Genomic DNA, 19,246 nt, shown 5'->3' with positions numbered 1-19,246 from the left:
TGTGGCATTCATAAACAAAACAGCTTTCATTTCATTTTCTTGAGAATAGTCTCCACCCAGTGATGACCTCAGAGATAGAGAAATAATATACAGTAGAATAGTAAGTAAAGGAAATTAGATGTGTGTGACCTCTATATTGCCCTTGCTCAGTTGTTTACTGCCAAAAATGGCATTGTGCATTCCCCACATCAGCTTTACTTTGGCTTGATTGGATTTCCCACTACCCTGTTGATGGAAAAAGAGAAACAAAATGAAAGAAAACAACTAACAAATAAAGCCAGTGGCTAATTATGTGTCCACACCTCTTGTCTATATGAATACTCTCCAGTGTGCTCAGGATCATTGCACACAGGGAGGCCTGTCTGTTTCTTAATTAGTGTCATTACAGCACATGCCACATCCCACTACAGGCTCCATTAGATCATAGCATGGCTTAAGTGGTGAAGCTGCTATAAATCATAGTCACACTTGTGTCCTGTGTCTTGTTTTTTCTAAGCGTTCTTGGGTGCCTTGAAAAGTGCAATATTAATTTAAAGGTATTAATTATTATTATCATAATTAATATTATTATTATCATCACTGAAGATAGATATAATTTTAAGTACAATGGCAAGTTGCCATGAGGGGTGTTAGGTGGGTGGTATCAAAGTAACATCCTGATCAAACCTAAGGTGTCCCAGCACAACATTGTATTATACTGACAAGATCAATGCTATTCACTTTACCTGTCAGTGGTTTTAATGTTGTGGCTGATGTGTATTTACTGAAATATGTAATTTTACTAGTGAGCAACTCAGCCTTATTTCAACTCGAGGCTAATATAAAATACAAACCTGTTAATGCTAGCATGTTTACACACAACACAGAATTACACATAACTACATCACAGAAAATATGTAAATACCTAAATCATTTTCTGTCCAATTTCTAACTCTCTTGCACACAGTTCCTTGCTCTCTCACCCATTTGTGCACTCAGTACTAGACAGATAAAATCAAAGTCTGACAAATTAAAACTGAGCCTGAAATGTGCTTAAGTGAAAACTGTACATTACTTTACTGTACAAAAACTTTTGATTTTGATAATTTGGCATTTTCTGACATGATTCTCCAGCCAAACTCAACATTCTTTGTCCCACTCTACAATAGGTAGATAAATAAAAAAGCCTAATGTCTGGAGCAAATCATCAGCATCCCAGTCAATATCCCACTATAGCACCAGACAAAACAAAGCAACAACCTGTTATATCAAATATGATACAATATGATACAAATGCTCAAACAAAAGTCTTCACTGTACCCATAAAGGTTGCTTATTGCGATCTGTGAGGAGAGCAGTCCATTTTGTTTATTTTCATTCACACCTTATGCTTCCCTCATGGCAGCAGCACACAAGTAGGTCCATTAGAGGAACTATTGTAATAGGATGCAGCCCAGTGAAGACAGGTGAATGTATAAAGACCCAGGAGGGCTTATACTTATAACCTTGAGCTCCATATTTTGCAATTTAAGGGCAAATTGACAATTTAATGCTTCTGTCCCATCACATTTTTAAAAAGAATATTTTCTCCCTTTCCTTCACAGTCGTTCATACATACCCATTTTCTTGTGTGCCTACCATGTCTCATTCTCACCTATTTCCCTTTCACTTGCACTCTCTGTCTTTGTCTCCAGCATAATGGTGACCTTACTGTCACACTGACCATTGGAAACTAGCTTTCCCTCTTTTCTGATGTTAATGTGCCCAACACATTTACATTACAGCAGAGGGAGAATAAGCCTATGACCTTCTGCACAAAGAATAAACATTTTATTTCAATAATAATACACAGAGCAAAAAAGAAAAAAAAGTATAAACTGTCCACAGCATGTATATTTCATCTCACTAAAGTTGTGATGGGAACTGCATATAGTTTATGTACTATCTAAACTAAACTGACTAAAAATGTTTGCATCAGACTCTTTAAAACAGAAAATCTGCACGGTGGATCTTTCTTTTCAGTGTCTCTATTCCAGAATAGCAACTCAAACAAAGGCAAGTACAAATACACAGAAACATATATGTAATTGTACTTGTAATTGTACTACTCTGTACTGCCTACAGATGATCTGCAAATAGATGATATATGGTTGCAAACTTAGCCTTCCAGTTTTGCTGGTAGTGTCTCTGCTGACACTTTGCTGATTGACCTGACACATCCCTCTCTTCTATTCTAAAAAACAAGACAATGACTATTCATTAGCACTACTCAATAACGGTTCCATAACCAGGACCTAATATATTTATAATAATAAATATATCATTGAGAATGGATGTGTCCTTGAACTTTATGTTCAGATACACATGCTATTCCAAATATATCTCAGATAAATGTATTTAGCACTGTGAATACATTAACAGCATACCTGTCTACTTTATATCTATGAAAATCAAACATGAGGGGAGAGGCCATATGCATGAGTGTGGTCTGCTGGCTGGATTTATGTTCAAATCAATTCACTGTATTTGGGACAGATGTCCTTCTTGCTGTCCACTGAATTTAATATCCCTCTTTGCACATTTCCAAACAGTGACACACAACCTGAGTTATTTTTTCCCCAAGTTAAAGGTATTGCATTTACAAGCCGGCCTTAATTCAACGGCTGTTTGTTTTCAATAGAAAGTCTAATAAAACCATCTGGACTTTGTACTACAGAATAGTGTTCAAAGCATAGAGTTCAGACAAGTACACACAATGACTGAAAGCAGGCACAACAAGATGGACTAGTGCCTTTGTAGGCTGCTTTAAAAAAGGGGTTTTAGTGGTATATTGTATGCAATATTTTATACCTGTCCCTGAAAATCCATTCAGCTATCCATGCATTCTCTCTCTCTGTTAGCCTGTCAATTAAATGCAGTTGCACTAGATGACCCAAAACATCAGCTAGAAGTGTGTGTTTGAGATTTTATAGTCCTCAACACCTATGTGCAATGTTAGATGTAAATTACTACTTCTCTGTGGCTGGTGGGCGTGAAGGTGATAAAAGGAGTCTAGCTCTCAGATGTGTGGCTTGCTTTTAAGAAGCAAGTTCACAAAAGTATTTTAATATGTTCTGACAAACCCCCCCCAGCAGTGCATCACCAAATCACACCCTGTATCATCTGCAGGCAAAACAGAGAGAAAATACTTGTTAACAATTTCTTTTATATATCAAGTTAGAAATGCTCAACATATTACATTCAGTTAAAACTGCATGCTTCTCTATTAGCTGACGTCTAGACAAGACACTGACAGAGATCCAGACCATCTCAAAGGTCAGCTGTGTCAATCAGACCTCTGATGCACAATTACAGATAACAGCAGGTTTATGTGAGAATGGCCTCTAGCTTTAAGCCATGCTGGTGAACTCTGGGATTATCTAAATCAGAGAGCTAAGCTCTATGCAGGCTATTATAGTTGTTATTATACTACCAAGGGTAGAGGAAGACACATATCTAAGATCAGTGTGCAGGGGAGTCTTGTTTTAATATACTGTTGGCAGCAGAAATCCAGCAGATATGCTTTCAGTGTCCCTTCAACAGAAATGACCCCAACTACAAATGAGCACCGATAACTTAGCATTGTATAGATGCACCCTCTAATTAGAAGAAACTGTTACTTTGTCATCAAAAAACACAAACTATACCATTCTTAAGAAAGAAGTTAAGTGGAAACTTAAGAAACCTAACTCCTGTGTGACATACAGTGAAAACAAGTTCAATATTAAGTCAGCAAGGGTTGGATTCAAACAATACCCTACTTCCCCTAAAACAAGTAATACATGTAATATGCAACAGCTGCTGCTACTGGGAGTCTATGTGACATTCTATCAGATAAAGCTTGAATAGAGTGTGAGTGCTCTGATGAATTATTGATGTTTTAGCCCTCAACAATTAATGACAAAGAATGCAAATGAAGGTTGTTTTTGGTCTGAGAGGGGAGGTTGTGATAGAGGAACATGGTGGGCAACTAATAAAGTAAGCTAATCATGGCACTGAGTTTAAGGTCAGTTTGGCTAAAATCTGAATACTCCAAGGTTATACACATACATTAATTGAAAAAATTACTGACTTGGAAATAGGGAGTCTTAGTTAAATAATACATGTTTTATCTTTTAAAAGCATTCAAATGCTCTAAAGCAGAGCTGTGTAGAAAGACTAAAAGACCAAATATAATTTTGCAATGGATTAATGCAAGATAACTTGCATGTGTTAGTAACAGATGAATAAAGTTTCTGCAAAATAGCAAAAAATAATGCAGCAGTGCACCACTGTTAGATACACTCCACACAGGAAAAGTTAAATCTGGACCCAACAGGGGGCTTTCACCTCTTCAATAAATGTCTTGGTTCATTAAGACTCCAATGAGCCAGCATTGTAAAGTTAAATGGACTTGACAAAGTGGAGATGTCAGCATGGTTCCTTCTCACCTAACACCTCCTGAATAGTTTGTGTATACACTTAGAACAATGCACAAGAGTGTAGACATTTACAAATCTCTGAGAGGACAGACTGGAGTCTGAATATTCAAATCATCTGAAATTAAAGTAAATTTATACCCCAACATACTAGTGCATGGATAGTGCATGAGGTGTAGGTGCCTATGTCTACATACACACACACACACACACACACACACACACATATATATATATATATATATGTGTGTGTGTGTGTGTGTGTGTGTGTGTGTGTGTGTGTGTGTGTGTATATATATATATATATATATATATATATATATATATATATATATATATATATATATATATATATATATATATTTCAAGGGATAGTTTGACATTTTGAGATATATGCTTATTTTCTTGCAGGGAATTAGATAAGAATATTGATAACACTCAGAATATACGATAAATATGACCCAAGCAGCCAGTTAGCTTAAAAAAATGTAAGATAAATCTGTTTGGTACGTTTACTACTGAAACAGCTGTGAGCCAAATGTTACACGTGTACATCAACAAGTGCAGTCAAAATAACAGGTCTGCTTCTCAAACGTGACGATTTGCTTTTTTTAATTGTTATATCAGTTATATATCATATAGTTATAGATGTATCATTATACTCTGCATTGTTGATCATACAAAATAGGCAATTTAAAGGCTGACTGGGCACAATTCTGACATTTGACATTTTGAGAACTAAATCTAAAATCTAAAATTATCGAGAGAGATATTTTTAACACCCAAAAATATCAAGGAGGTGACCAATAACTGCAAGTCTCTGGCTCTAGAGAAAACTTTAGATGTAACTATACTATAGTATATACTATACTACAACTGCATATCCATGGCATATTTATTTAAAGTGATATTGTTACAAGTTGAAGCAATTTACTTTAGCACTCTGAACTAGCATTGAAAGAAAACTTCAATTCAGTGGCCAACCAGAGGTAATTATTCAAGAAGGCCAACAAATCAGACTGTGTAATAAAGTCAAAAAGTGCACTAGCAAATTTACCATCTGATTGGGCAGCATGTTGTAGTGCTACAAACCCGTAAGCGTTACCTTGATAGATGCCACACAGAAAGGTGGAGAGGTGTTTTATAGCTTCTGTTTAGTAGTTACCGTCCAACACATAAGCCTTAGAGCATCCTGTCACCCAACCTCACTGCTCTTATCTAAAAAAGGGGGAGGTAAGCCTCAACATGCTCAACACAAAGAACTGGACTGACATTGGCATATTGCCAACAAAACACAGGCAGAGGAAAATGCTTGCATTCACTCTTGTTCTGACACACACTTACACAGGCGCACACACAAAAGCACACATATACAGAAAATACACACAGTCAGAAACACATACACGACAGGACCTGGCAATACCAATAAATTCCTGTCTGACAGTACATGTAATTTCTAAATTGTAATACTGGGATATATCATAATATTGTTAATTTTCTCTGAGAAGCTGTTGGTTGATCAAATACCCTGATAGCAATGTTTAATTTTGGCTAATCTAGCAAAATGAATGACAGACAATTTAGCATACTTAATCACATTGATGTCAAAATCAGAAAAAAACAATACTGCCATGAGGCAGTTCTCCATATTTTTTTACTGCATTGCTTAAATGACTTTACACAAACATTGACATTAAAGGGATTGCTAGAACACTGAAAATGATAGGAAAACAATCCTCAACATGTGGATAACAATACACATGATGTAAATAATGTGTCTTTACAAGCATTCAGACCGATTCTCCTTATGGAAAGAGGGACCTATGGACAATATGTGTATATCTATGTCTCTATGTACTCTCACTCACTCAAAGCAGCACACATAATAGAAACCTACTACTCACCATTTCCTGACTTCATGTCAAAACACAAAGAAAATGGCTTGTGATTAAATTTGGCCTACAACTGAATTGAAATTCAAGGAATCAAATCTCAAAGAATGGATCAGGGAACATAAAATCATAAGTGGTAGATTATTTAAATACCTTTGTACATTAGCAGTTAGTCATATTTCCTATACATGGCCTTAATCACTTACATAGTTGTCTCAGATTTGATCTGTTAATGCACACCTATTCATACTTCACCACTGCAGGTTTTATACACAGCATAGGCAAAAATTTCAGGATAACTGTGATGAAACATACAGCCAAATTCATTCTAGTGTGAAGTTTGATATCAGCGACAACAGCTCAACTGTAAGGGTTTACTGTTCATAAAGACAGTTTGCAAAGTTGTCCAGTCAGAAGGTACAGTACATCGCTATGCAGAAAATCACATCATCTATACTATTGTATTTCACTTGGTTTAATATTCATTATTATCAAATATGTTAATTAATGTAATGTGGGATGAGTAAAGAGGCTTAAACAGGAGACAGCTGAAGCAATAGTTACAGTATGCAGATTACAACTGAGACTCTATGCAAAGTTACAAGCCCGCCTGGCAAGAGCTGAAAAAAATTATGAATGTCCCTCAACTGGTCTAAAGTGCTGTTACACCGTTATACTTTTCATCCTATTCTGACTATTTAAGATGCACACAACAAATGTGGCAACTAAGCTGGATCTATGATAAAAAAAACATAAAATTAAGTGCATGACATTTGTCTAACTGTTTCAAACCATTATACTGACCCAGACAAGGATTACTGATTTCTTAATTAGCCAAGTTAGTTAAAATAATGGACAATTTAGGTTAATAAAATCAAGTGAAGGGAGAGGCCAAGACTATGTGAAATAAAATTTGAAAAGAAAGGTAGGGAGAAAAGGAAAAAAATAGCTTCTAATTCCATGAATGGCTCCGTATACAGTTTTATTTTCACATGAGGTTCAATTACTAGCTTTCATATCCCATAGCAAGAAAATGAGTACAGGACAGAACCCACTGTAACCACTTGTTATCAGTTCTGTATTTGGATCCCACAATGAAATATTTCATAATTTCATAAAACAGAATGTGAAGAGAAATGGGAGGAAACTGCCATTAAGCTGCCGATAATGCATCTATATAATTTGGTTCACAAAAATCAGATTCCAATTAAAATGATAAAATCATCCCAAAAACTACCTATGGATTTGCAAATTGCCAATATATTCATCCAATTGCCCAACCCTACCACCTAGATCTACCAAGAACCTTAGCATGCCTTTTATTTGATCTCCCCAGCTGCTGTGGGCAAATGTCATTCTATAATGAGAGACAGCACCCCACTACTACAAGTACTGAAGTGAATAAGCATCGGATTATTGGATCCAATATTCCCCTGTAAGAACAAGCCAGTCAGGATGCTGTTTCCATGGCACACTGAATGTACTTTCATGTGATTACAGAACACAATGATGAGAGTTATATAAGTTATATAGTATCAGTGACTGGTGCAGAAGAGCTTGAATCATTTCATAATTGTGCCTTAAAAATCTTTAATAGAGCAAAGGTAGCATCATCACTATCATCACTTGTAGACAATGTAGTTTTGGTGTTTAAATGCCTCATTGCTCTGAGATTCCCCAATCTTATAGCATATATGTGCAGGCTGCAGTCATCAAAGGGCATCATTTACAACTGTTATGTCTCATTTTTCAGGGCAAATGCTGCAACAGTCACTGGCACTGTTGCAGCATTTGACTGCACATACTGTATACAATTGTTATATAATAGGTTATGACTACTTTACCCTCTGCCATCATCGACAAGGTTTACAAACTGATAGAAAACATCATCACTGTCACTGACAACAAATGAAACACTGCTAACTAAACACAGAGCCAGCAATTGGCTTAGTCAGTGTCTACTCATGGGCATTTTGTTCTTTGGCAATCTCACATCTAGCACCAGCATGGCTGTTTGACTGCCAGTTGAGCAGCAATCTGTCTCCTTCCAACAATGCCTTTTTAACACGACACACAGACTGTCAAAAATATTAAGTATGCCTTCTTAATATGTCTGTCACAGCAATCTCTTTCAAGTTTAAAAAAATAATAATAATAAAAAGAAATTAATAAAAATAAAAACTAGCCACTACCAATTGAATACTGTCATTAGCAGAAGGAATTAAAAGGGATCACACCCTTTATGTCATAGTGCAGAATGAATTTGGGACATATCAGATGCCTCCCTGATGGTATTGCCTAATGGCTAAAAACTGTTAATTTTACATATAAATAAATAATAAAAAAAAAAAATCAATATACAAGATTAAGCCAAACTAACTGAGGACTATATTTTAGTATTTTGTTGGTATTTTGAGTTGCTAAGAAACACTTAAATCATCCAAAGATCCCTTGTGTTTTCACTTAACTTATCCAGTATTTTTACAAGGGAGATTCTCTTGAAGGGCACTTGTCTCTGGCAGATGTGCCACTGGAATTGTGCTGACAGGCAAACTGACCTGATGCACAAGGGGAACTGGCAGTTAGTGACCACACAGTATACAGCCCCAGGCTACCCAGATGCCAGTATGCCCATACTACAGTCACACACACACACACACAAAAAAAAAAAAAAAGACAGAAATGTTAGCGGAAACCAAATAACAATGTTTGCAAAGGTTTAAGAGAAGGGAACACATAAATTCATAAAAATATAGGCACAACAACGATCTCCATGTACTAACAAGGGTATATCTTTTCAATATGAGACTGTAAAGAGAAATAAGAAGCTTTAAAAGTCAGTGTTCAAAAAGCTAGATTGGTGATCAATCAGTCTTAGAATGGCAGTCATGTTGTATGATCAAACTGTACCATTAAGATGAATAAACATTTATGATCAATTCTTTCTTGCGTAGCCACTAATCAGTCAGAAAGCAATTGAGGACTTCAGCTGTCAAACAGTAATACACATGGAAAAGACATAGAGAAGAGCAATTTCGATGTAGGGTTAGAGATGACAAGATGGTAAAATAAGAATTCTTATTATTTCTTTTTGAATGCCCTTTGTGATTTGGCTCCAAAACATTGAATTGCATCCTGGTTTTTGAAATATGATTATCAGTGAGGCATGGCTTTTGTGAAATGCTTAGCAAATTAATGTCTCCTTTATACATTAGTTGGTATTAGCCCCAGGTGTATTGGCAATCACTGACTTTTAGAATCAGGTTTGAATAAGCTCAAATTAATTAAAGTCTGCATTACCCAGATAATTGGTTTCCTGTCATTGTTATTTCTTTGCCTTTCTCTGCATATGCCAACTGCCTGAACACTGTGCGCTTCAAACAGCAAAACTGCTGGAAAGTGGGTGACCTTTTAATAAAGTATAAAAAACCCACATTAGAATTTCTATCACTCACCTGCTATGCTAAATTAGTTTTAGTTTAAAGGTCACATTTGTTTGTTTGCTAAAAATACATACTATATGATTAAAATGCCCAAAAATACTCATTTTGTGAGGAGGATGGGAAACGAGATGTCTGGAAAGAAAACTATTCCATTAAGATTCCATGTGCATAATAATGCACACAAAACAAACAAACAGAGTAAAAATGTGGGTTTTTTATATATATATATATATATATATTTTTATATATATATATATATATATATATATATATATATATATATATATATATATATATATATATATATATATATAAAAAGGCAAAAACCAGGAAAGTTTTATTCTAATTCTATTCTATATTCTAAAAATAATTCTATAGTATTCTTTAAGCTTTCTTTGTCTTGTTGTTAAAGTTAATGACTAATACATGACAAGAAAGGTGCACTAAATATAATTGAGTAAACAGAAAACAACTAGCCTGTTTCTTGGCCGTTATTCCATCTCACCATTTTGTATCAAAGGTATGAAGGCAGAATGGGAGGTCCATATCGCCCCACTTTTAAGCCGATATGGGAGGTACCCACAGAAGATCAATGTCTGTATTAAAGGGGGAGCCAGGAGTGCTTAACAGACGCTGACCGGCAACTAGGCTGCTGTGTTATGTGTTATGGGTCATGGCTCTGATTCTACGATGCCAGCATGCTGTATAAAACCACACACTGGGGCGACATTATGCCACCTTCATGTGGTTCTACGTAAACTTCCAAAGGTGGCTTATTCAAGGGTATTCTTAATGCTAATATTGTGCAGTCCCTGTGTAAAACAGACTTAGGACCAGTTACCAACTCCACAAAGTTGCTGGTCCCAGCACATGACCCCCCACCATATAAATAATATTAATTAGTGAGATTAAACTTTAGCTTTTGAAAGAGCCAGGTAAGCAGTTTTCTTGTTATATCGGTTTATGTATTGCTAGATACTGCAATACAATGTTAATAGTGTAATATTCTGTAATTTTCTGTATATTTTGTATGGCTCTTGTTTTGCTCTTGTTTTCTTTGTTTTTCTTTCTTCGTGATTAAGCTTGTCCCTTTTAATTTTATCTTAATTTATATTTGGTGATAGTTGGTGTGCTGCTGCTGTAACAAAGCAATTTCCTGTCAATAAAGTATTATTATTATTATTATTATTAAGTCTTTATGCTAAGGTAAGTTACCCAGCAGCTGGTGGTAGCTTTATATTTATCATGACGGTGCTAGCTCTCATTTCTCATCTAACTCTTGGCAAGAAAGCAAATAAGTGTATTTCCCAAAATGTTGAACTAATCCTTTAAACCGAGTCCTTATGTATATACTGTAAAGTTTTTTTCCCTGTAGTGCCATCCAATTATACACTTGTCAAGTCACTAATTAACACATGATAATTAATGATTAATTAATTAATTGTGTTGAGTTGAGGTTGACAGAGCATATTCTGTAAATTTGTGTGTCAGTGTTTGTTCTCTTATATGTACATGTGTTTGCGACTGTTTATGTTTGATCACCTTACCTGCCACACCACTGGTTCCATGCGATCAGCTGTGGTGGACAGGCAGACACTCAACACAATGGTATGAGAGGCGGAGGTCAGGACACTGGCGATAATGGCGTCCCGCATAGAGAATGGCAGCATAGTGTAGACCACAAACACAATAAACAGGAAGAATGACACCTGTGGAGAGAATGACAAAGGACATGAAAAAAAATGAAATAAAAAAATACAGACAGAAATAGAATATCAGTGTTGACACTCCTGTGGGGAAAGAAAGAGCATGACCCAGGAAGTCAGGACACCATGAACACTGCTTGCTGAGGTAAAGTTAATTTATGTACAGCTACATCATCGGATTTAAAAATAAATAAAGGAACAAAACATCAGGCCTGCTCTGGGAGGTTTTTCATATCAAGAGACTCATTGAAAGGAGGAAAAAACATGTATATTTGTGCTAACTTTCTGCACTAAATAGTCAACCCATTACCACCTTCTTAGCATCTGCATTACCTAATCTCCCTTGATTGCTGGAAGCAGAAATGGGGAGAATCAGCTCTCACACTTCAAACGTAACTCCTCTAATGTAGCATGTGGAGAGCTTCCCTTTTCACCCAAGCTCCACACACATACAGGTATACACGCACAAACTTCTTTAATATGCCTTGTGCTACAGGGTTAAAGCAGCTCATCTGCTGTTGCGCATGAACAGAAAGGCCAGTGTTATCACAGGCTGCAGCCAGGTGTCGGTTAACCTTTTCTGGGTTATTTGCAGGGCCAGTGGGAAAGCGGGGTTAGGGTGTGGGGGGCAGTGAGATGAAAAGAGGAAAGGAAAGCAAGAAAGCAAAATGGGAAAGCGACTTGATAAAAATAGTACCTCCTATGTTTAAGCTTGGGTGACCAACATACAACTCTACACTGCTACTTCACTAATGGCCAACTATGATAGTGAATGTAAATAGTAGCAAATATCAAAGGATGGTCAGTTACCTTAAAGACAAAGCTTTATTCATGTTTGAATTAAAATTCTGAGTAAGGTGTCCTCTGCAGTTGCAGACCTCCTGTTGTTTCACTAAAGATAAAAGAATGAAATATTTACTAATTAGTCAATCTATTGTAGACCTCTAATTTTCTCAAATTGCTATGGTGAATATGTTACAATTCATCACAGAAAAAAAACACAATTGTTATATGCAACATATACTTTGAGTCACAAATGGCTATTTTCTAGCTATTACTGATAATTGTATATATGGACTTTTTGGGGGATCATAAATCAATGTTTTTCAAGCATACATAATTGCAGACAATTGCCAAAGTGGACTGTGTGGAAAATAAATATTTGCTGTAAAATGTGTCTTTTGCTAAAATTGCAGCAGGATCTTCTCATGTTGCTGTATGATAGTGCAGTTAGTGGGGAAGCAGACTGTGAATACTGCTCTTCCAAGAGCAAAAGAGCAGAAGTCAAGTGAAAGCAGCAAGTTGAGGTCAGTATGATTTACCAGAAAAGTTAACACTTCAAACTGAAACTTAAAACAGCAGAATCAGCTCACAATTACTTTTTTTTTTTTTTTTTTTTTTTTTGCAAAAAGAATATTCTGAGCAACTTAGTAAATAGGCACGATTTATCATTCAAGTGTACATATTAAAATGATGAACACATTTCATCATCATCATGAACAGTCCCCTCAAAAAGAAATTCTGGAAGCTATTCTGTAAAAACAACACAGTGCCTCTCAATATCTCTCCACAGCCACAAAACAAGAGTAAACAGTCACAGGAGTGCATCATGTGTTCAAATAATGCATGCCATTAAAGTATAAGACTGTACTGCTTGCCAAGACTCTGAAAAATGGTGTTTGACACATCATCACAACACACATTTACAATTATTTCCAGTATGTGACTAATTCTTATCCCTAGATGTGCAGTGGTTGTAGTGATGGTTGCTGCTATTATTTCCTGCAGTTCTTACAGAGCAGGAAACAAAGTCAAATTGCTTATTAAAAACGATCTTGTGGCAGCACCATGGTACCAGTGTCAGTCCATGTTTAAAGCTGCTGTGCAGGAAGTATTATTTATTTGTTTGTTTTTTTGTTTTTTGTTTTTAAATTTTTATTGCAGCATGATAAAGAAATATATACTGTCTATATACTGTAGAGAACTGATAAGCAGCAACACCGTGAACTGACAGTGGTTTTTTTTCATTGCCATTTCTTGTGAAAGGCCTAATTTGATAAATATTCAAATCCTGTTTTTCTTTCAACCAAATAAGGCTACAAATAATTGCTGGATATTTCTTCAAAATAGCAATCGTGCAGAGCATTTTTATAATGCATGATAGATATGATTAAACATTATCCAGGTCTGTCTGGGTACATTATGCCTCTACAGCAGAGCACATAAACATACCTTCTCTGCATGCCTCTTGAATTGAATTAAGTCTTTGTGGCAGTCAGGAGTGAACACCTAAAAGCTTTAAGCTTGCTGAATCTCCCAGTCTCAGGGAGTCCAATTATAACTCAGGGACAACAGTGCTTAGTCAATATTAAACTGGGGAGACAAAGAGAGGGTCAATGAGATCTAAACATATACTGTAAACCTTTATACAGGGATGCCATGACTGAAGTGGAATGTCTTAAATGGCAAGGATAACAAACACTATTTCGCATTAGTTTATTAAAAATATAGCTGATACAGTTATGGTGCATATCAGACCACCAAACAGTGGTTTGAAAGAAAGACACCCTAATTACAGTGCATTAGTATTAGTTGAATAAACAAGTCACTTCAATGGAAACTCTGACAATGCATATTCACAACTCATGACTTAAAATAAAATTTATCTAAATGTTCCAGTGAAATAACTTCACTCAACATGAAATTGCATAGCCTCCTCCAAAGAAATACATACATCACCTTAAGAGTACTTTGATTTGTTCCAAAAGCCATGCATGAAATGACAAGTAGCCCATGAGGTGTATAATTTGTTTCCTGCACACAAGAAAGGACGAATGGCTAGCTTTTTAGACAACCCATAATGGCTTTTTCATTGTCAGGCCTATGTCTTCTTTTCTGTGAGGAACAACAGTATTGATGATCCTATACACCCTGTAATTATAAAAGCCAACCACTTGTCAAGTAACCCCTGATGTCCCCTGACCTTGGGCAAGGGCACACAATATTTAGCCAGCACACAGAACACCACCTCTTGGAGTCTGATCATTTCTTCCTAGCCTGTAACAATTTGAGCTGGCAGGGGTTACTGCTGATTTGACATTGTACAGCCAATTTCTCCTATTAGTCATAACAAAGCTATGACCACCAAACTCTACAGTTTCTCAGCCCAGCCATCACAAAACCTGTCTCTTTTTCACAGTCAGTGGTGCTTATCTTTATAGATCTGCAGTTTGGCATTTCCATTTTCCCTTCTATTTAAGCCATTTACATGACTGCATAAACCAGTAGTTACCTGTAATAATCCCTTCTCCATGACAGAAAATATTCTTCTGAGTATCCAGAGAAAAGGGTCTGCTCTGTTTTTTAAACAAGGCCCAACAGAAGTGAGGTAAAGAATAGTTTAGTGAGCCACCTCAAGTAGGTAGCTTTCTTTTTACTACAACCCTATCTTTACCCACTGGTTTAGATTAAGATGCAGAACCAACCCACTAACAGTTGACCAGCAAAAAGACAGGAACACTATGCAATAACACCAGTGTTTTAGTGTTAAGTGTAAGGTTAAAGGACTCAAAATGAAAGAATGTGGTAAACAATTCAGTGAATGGAAACCTACAGGTACTAGATCGTTTACATATTTCTCTTTTTTGGATTGTTATTTATTCACAATGTCAAAAGAGGAATAAGACAGTATTAACTTACTTCCTAATACAAGGGAGAGCTACTAATTGCTACCAAATATTATCTAGCAAGGCACCGTAATTTGCTTAGAGTCCAGAAAGCCTTTTTTGCAAATGCATGCTCTGAAATCTGATGCTGCTAACTCAATCATGAAACTGTATCAAGGATAATGGAGAGGCTGCTGGGGGAAAGACACCTGCTCAGTTATTCTACATACTTGATACTTGCTGTAGTAATAAAACAGTGAGGGGCTTTCTTCATTGTGGTTAAAGAAAGCATATAAGGATCTTCTCCCTGACAATTAAATGGACAAGGCTTTTTTGTGGTCCATCATAGTACAGTCAACTCTGCTTCTGCCCCATGAATCAATTCCTTGATAATGACACAGAGGAGGGTTTACAAAACAAATTATAGATGGAGTGTCAGATTACATCAGGCTTTTAGTCCACAGTCTGTGGCAGAGATTACTTTACAGACAGATTTGCAATGTAGAGTTTTGTGTGTCAGTCTGCTATTTTACCTTAAAAAGACAGATATGCTCTAGCTATACTAACTAAATCTCAGTTTTAAAAAAAATGTTTTACTGAGTTATAGGATAGGAAGATACAGAAATAAACACAGAAGATAAGAAACAATCAGCCAAAGTGCTTGGTTTGTAATTTCCAATCAGTAGGAGCAGATCAACCTCGATCCCTAAGATAAATTAGTGTTTAGCACAAAAATTATGTAATTTTACAATTTCCCAGAGTCAAAACCTCAACCTGATCTAAGAAAATTACCCCTCCTCTTTAAATGTTATCCTGCATCTCTGAACCAACCCCCCCCCCGCTTTAACAGGCTAATGAGGCTGGCTGTATACTCACAAAGGAGTGTGTGTGCATGTGTGTGTGACTGAGAGACAGTGAGGGATCAAGAGAGACAGAGTGAAGGAAGGGACGAGATGAGGCAGGGTCCAGACATCTCTCAGTGAGGGGTAAAGACTGGACCACACAGATAAGCCCTTCTTTCCACCGTCAGCAAAGAGAGAGGGCTTTGTGGAAAGCGGATAAGCATCCAATTGATTTCGGGTTTGAAAATGGAAAGTGTACCGTATACAAACTAACTCTGGCAGAGTCAGGATGGTGAGCACAACACAGCTGAGGGAATATCTGGATCTGCCTCTGTGCTATTTCTTTTACCTGACAGCGTACTGCCTTGACAGTACAGTTTCTATTGTAACTACCTCTTGTTCTTTCACCATCTCTTATAGAGCTTGTCAACACAAATGATATTGTTATTTTGACAGCTGACTCTGTCCTCTATGTGGGGAAGCTGTTTCATGCCACTGGAGTTCAAAAACATTTGGAGCACAATAAGGAACTCAACTAGTTTTGTCCAAACAGCAGCAAAAATGTAATTGAAATATATTAAATTGTAAGTGCCATCTGGACTCAAGCTCTTTGGATGAGCTCCACGAATCATGTTATTTCCTGCAGTGAAGAAGTCCAGTCAGCTTGTTTGCATGCAAGGGGTTTGTGGAAACTAATATGTACTGACATAAAAAAAAAAATAAAAGAGGGGGAGGGATATTTCCAATAATGTAGAATTGATGCTGCAGGAGAATCTGAGTTTGGCTCAGGTGATCGTACAGTTTGTTCTAACACTGTTCCTTACCTTATGTAGAGTATAGAAACGGCTTCTATGTCTAAATCACTTCTGCTGTTTTGGTAATGGTAACTGACAATACAAAAGGTGTCCTAATAGAGCTGTAAAGAATGTGCATTAGCATGTCCAGGGTGATCCAAAATGTGTGTTTCAGAAGAAAGAAGAGGCTAAGGTGTAAAGAGAGCTTATTAAAGCAGTGGCAGCACTGAACCTCCACTTTACACTGCATATCACTCACCACACCTTCTTTAAGACAGTGTTATATTTGGTCAGACATGGTTAACTACTTTAATCAGCAAGTGTTTGATTATATAAAAGATTATACATGTATTTTTGGTGTCATTTTAGGTCCCCATTAATGATTAGTTATCACTATCAGCTGTCACTGTGAATTTATCTTTAGACAAGAACACTGGTCACTTTGACCTTTAAGATTGACCCTTTAACAACACTCGACAACTACTATACTAATTACAGTGTAATCTATGCTTCAATCAAAATGTACTGTTATGTTTTTCCCATTTGTAGCACTGTCTCTTGTCATGGTGCTTAAGTGATAATCCTGTTTCATATCACTGCCTTTCTCACACTACCACCATCCTACCACAACTTCTCGCTCTCTCTCTCGCTCTCTCGCTCACTGCAGGCATGCAACACATGATGTTATAATTTACAGATTTACTTTTCAGCATGTCTTAAATTTCTCTACATACTGATTTGCTCCATTTCAAAAAAGGAAACCCATGAGTTTTTCTGGTACTATATTAGGTGGCATTCATTAACGGTGACAGTCAGAGGTCGTTGTTATAGCCAATTTAATATGGGATAGCAATGCCAGAAACACAAGGCAAACAGCACAAGCTAATTAAAATATGAAAGAATGCCAGACTGCCAACTCGCCATGTTGCAGAAAACTAATCATCAAAACCACATTTTCTATCTTGATTGATCAACTGCTCAAATACTGAATGAGATTTAGAAACACTGACTTGTTCAATTCCATTAGCTGACTAGTGGTTTACGGAAAAAGATGCATGATTACTAGAAAGGAATCCTCATGCTGTGGTTGCAAAATTGTTTTTCCATGATGAATCGAATTAAAACTATATGCAGTGTAGAGTCTGTAGGTGTAGAGTATGTCAATAAATATTTGATGTAAGTCTTTTCTCGTGGCTGTCAGCTGACATTGACTTGCACTTGCAAGGTTTTCTTAAAATGGCTGGTAATCAGTGGGGGGATAGAGCACATTTACTCATCTACTGAAACAGATGAATAAATACAAAAATCTGCGACAGGAGAAACATGATGCTCACATCCTGTATCATCATCACTATCATAAATGAAAGATGATGCTCTCAACAAGTTTTAAGAATCTTAACACATTTCCTCTCCTTTTATTTTGCTAAAATACTCTACACTACTGCTACTGCCAGTTTGGGGGGGGGGCAATTCATATGAAGAGCCCTGAACGGACATCACGACGATGAATTCTTTTCCACTGTGTATCAAATCCCTATTCTGTCAATAAAATTTGTTAAAGCCAGCTGCTTTCTTTGGCATTAGTGCCCTGTCACACTAGAAAAGGAGGGAAATTTCATTTGTTTGCCCTTGCAAAATAGGATGTTAACACAGTTGATTCAAGGGAACATATTTGCACCATCTACTTCTGTCTCATAGCTGACAGAAAACCACGCCGCTTCTCTTGTGTGGAGCAATTCAAAACGCCAGAAGAACAAAATTAGATGAAACTATTTTTATATCAAAGCTTCCTTCATTCTGAACTTCCCTTTTTGGCCAGTGGCCATTTTGGTCAGCAGCACAAACCACAGTTCAACTCTATGGGAAAACACAACACAGCTTCACGGATTCAATAATCACACGAAGCTGTTATTTATACAAGTAGTGGCTAGTTTAATAATACACTGCACAGAAGTGCTACCAGTACCTGTACAGTGCAGCACAGGACTTGCTTCCAAATGTGTGAAAGCGTCCATGTTTGTGTGTGTTAGAGCACATAATTTAAACAAACCCACAAACATCAGAGCAGAAAAAAAATTGAACAGTGGATTTCATTAACATGGTATACTATAACTGAACCAAGAGCCCATCACTGTATGTCAGCATGTAAGAAGTAAGACAGAAATACTTAGATACACAGAGATCCCATGATTTAAAAATCATTTATGCATGCATCTTCTGTCTTCATTTCTGTGTGTCCTATTTACCTTTCACTCTACACTGACTACATTGCTATCAACATCTATTTAAGTCATTCAGTTATCACTGTTGTCTGTTTTTTTTTTCTTTTTTGCTCATGTAACGATGGTCAGAAACATTTTCATCCACTGACTAGCAACAGCAACATTGTATGAAAGACATGGGACAAAAGCCATCACCCTTAATGAGCTGAGGGCTATACATGACAGGCGAGACAGTGGGAGGGCATG

General features: G+C 36.7%; 1 protein-coding gene across 2 annotated transcripts in view; it reads right to left on the bottom strand.

The window, feature by feature from the left end:
* The window catches only part of adcy2a (adenylate cyclase 2a), a 68,568-nt gene that overhangs the window by 32,156 nt on the left and 17,166 nt on the right, over positions 1-19,246 (bottom strand). For both annotated transcript variants that reach the window (XM_018685286.2, XM_018685277.2), the window contains exon 4: positions 11,319-11,480. In XM_018685286.2, coding sequence (XP_018540802.1) covers positions 11,319-11,480 — 162 coding nt within the window. The remainder of the gene's footprint in view (positions 1-11,318; positions 11,481-19,246) is intronic.

This window comes from Lates calcarifer, linkage group LG15, assembly GCF_001640805.2.
Source record: "Lates calcarifer isolate ASB-BC8 linkage group LG15, TLL_Latcal_v3, whole genome shotgun sequence".
Lineage (NCBI taxonomy): Eukaryota > Metazoa > Chordata > Actinopteri > Centropomidae > Lates > Lates calcarifer.
The sequence above is the reverse complement of the archived record's forward strand: the minus strand, read 5'-3'. Positions and strand labels throughout refer to the sequence as shown.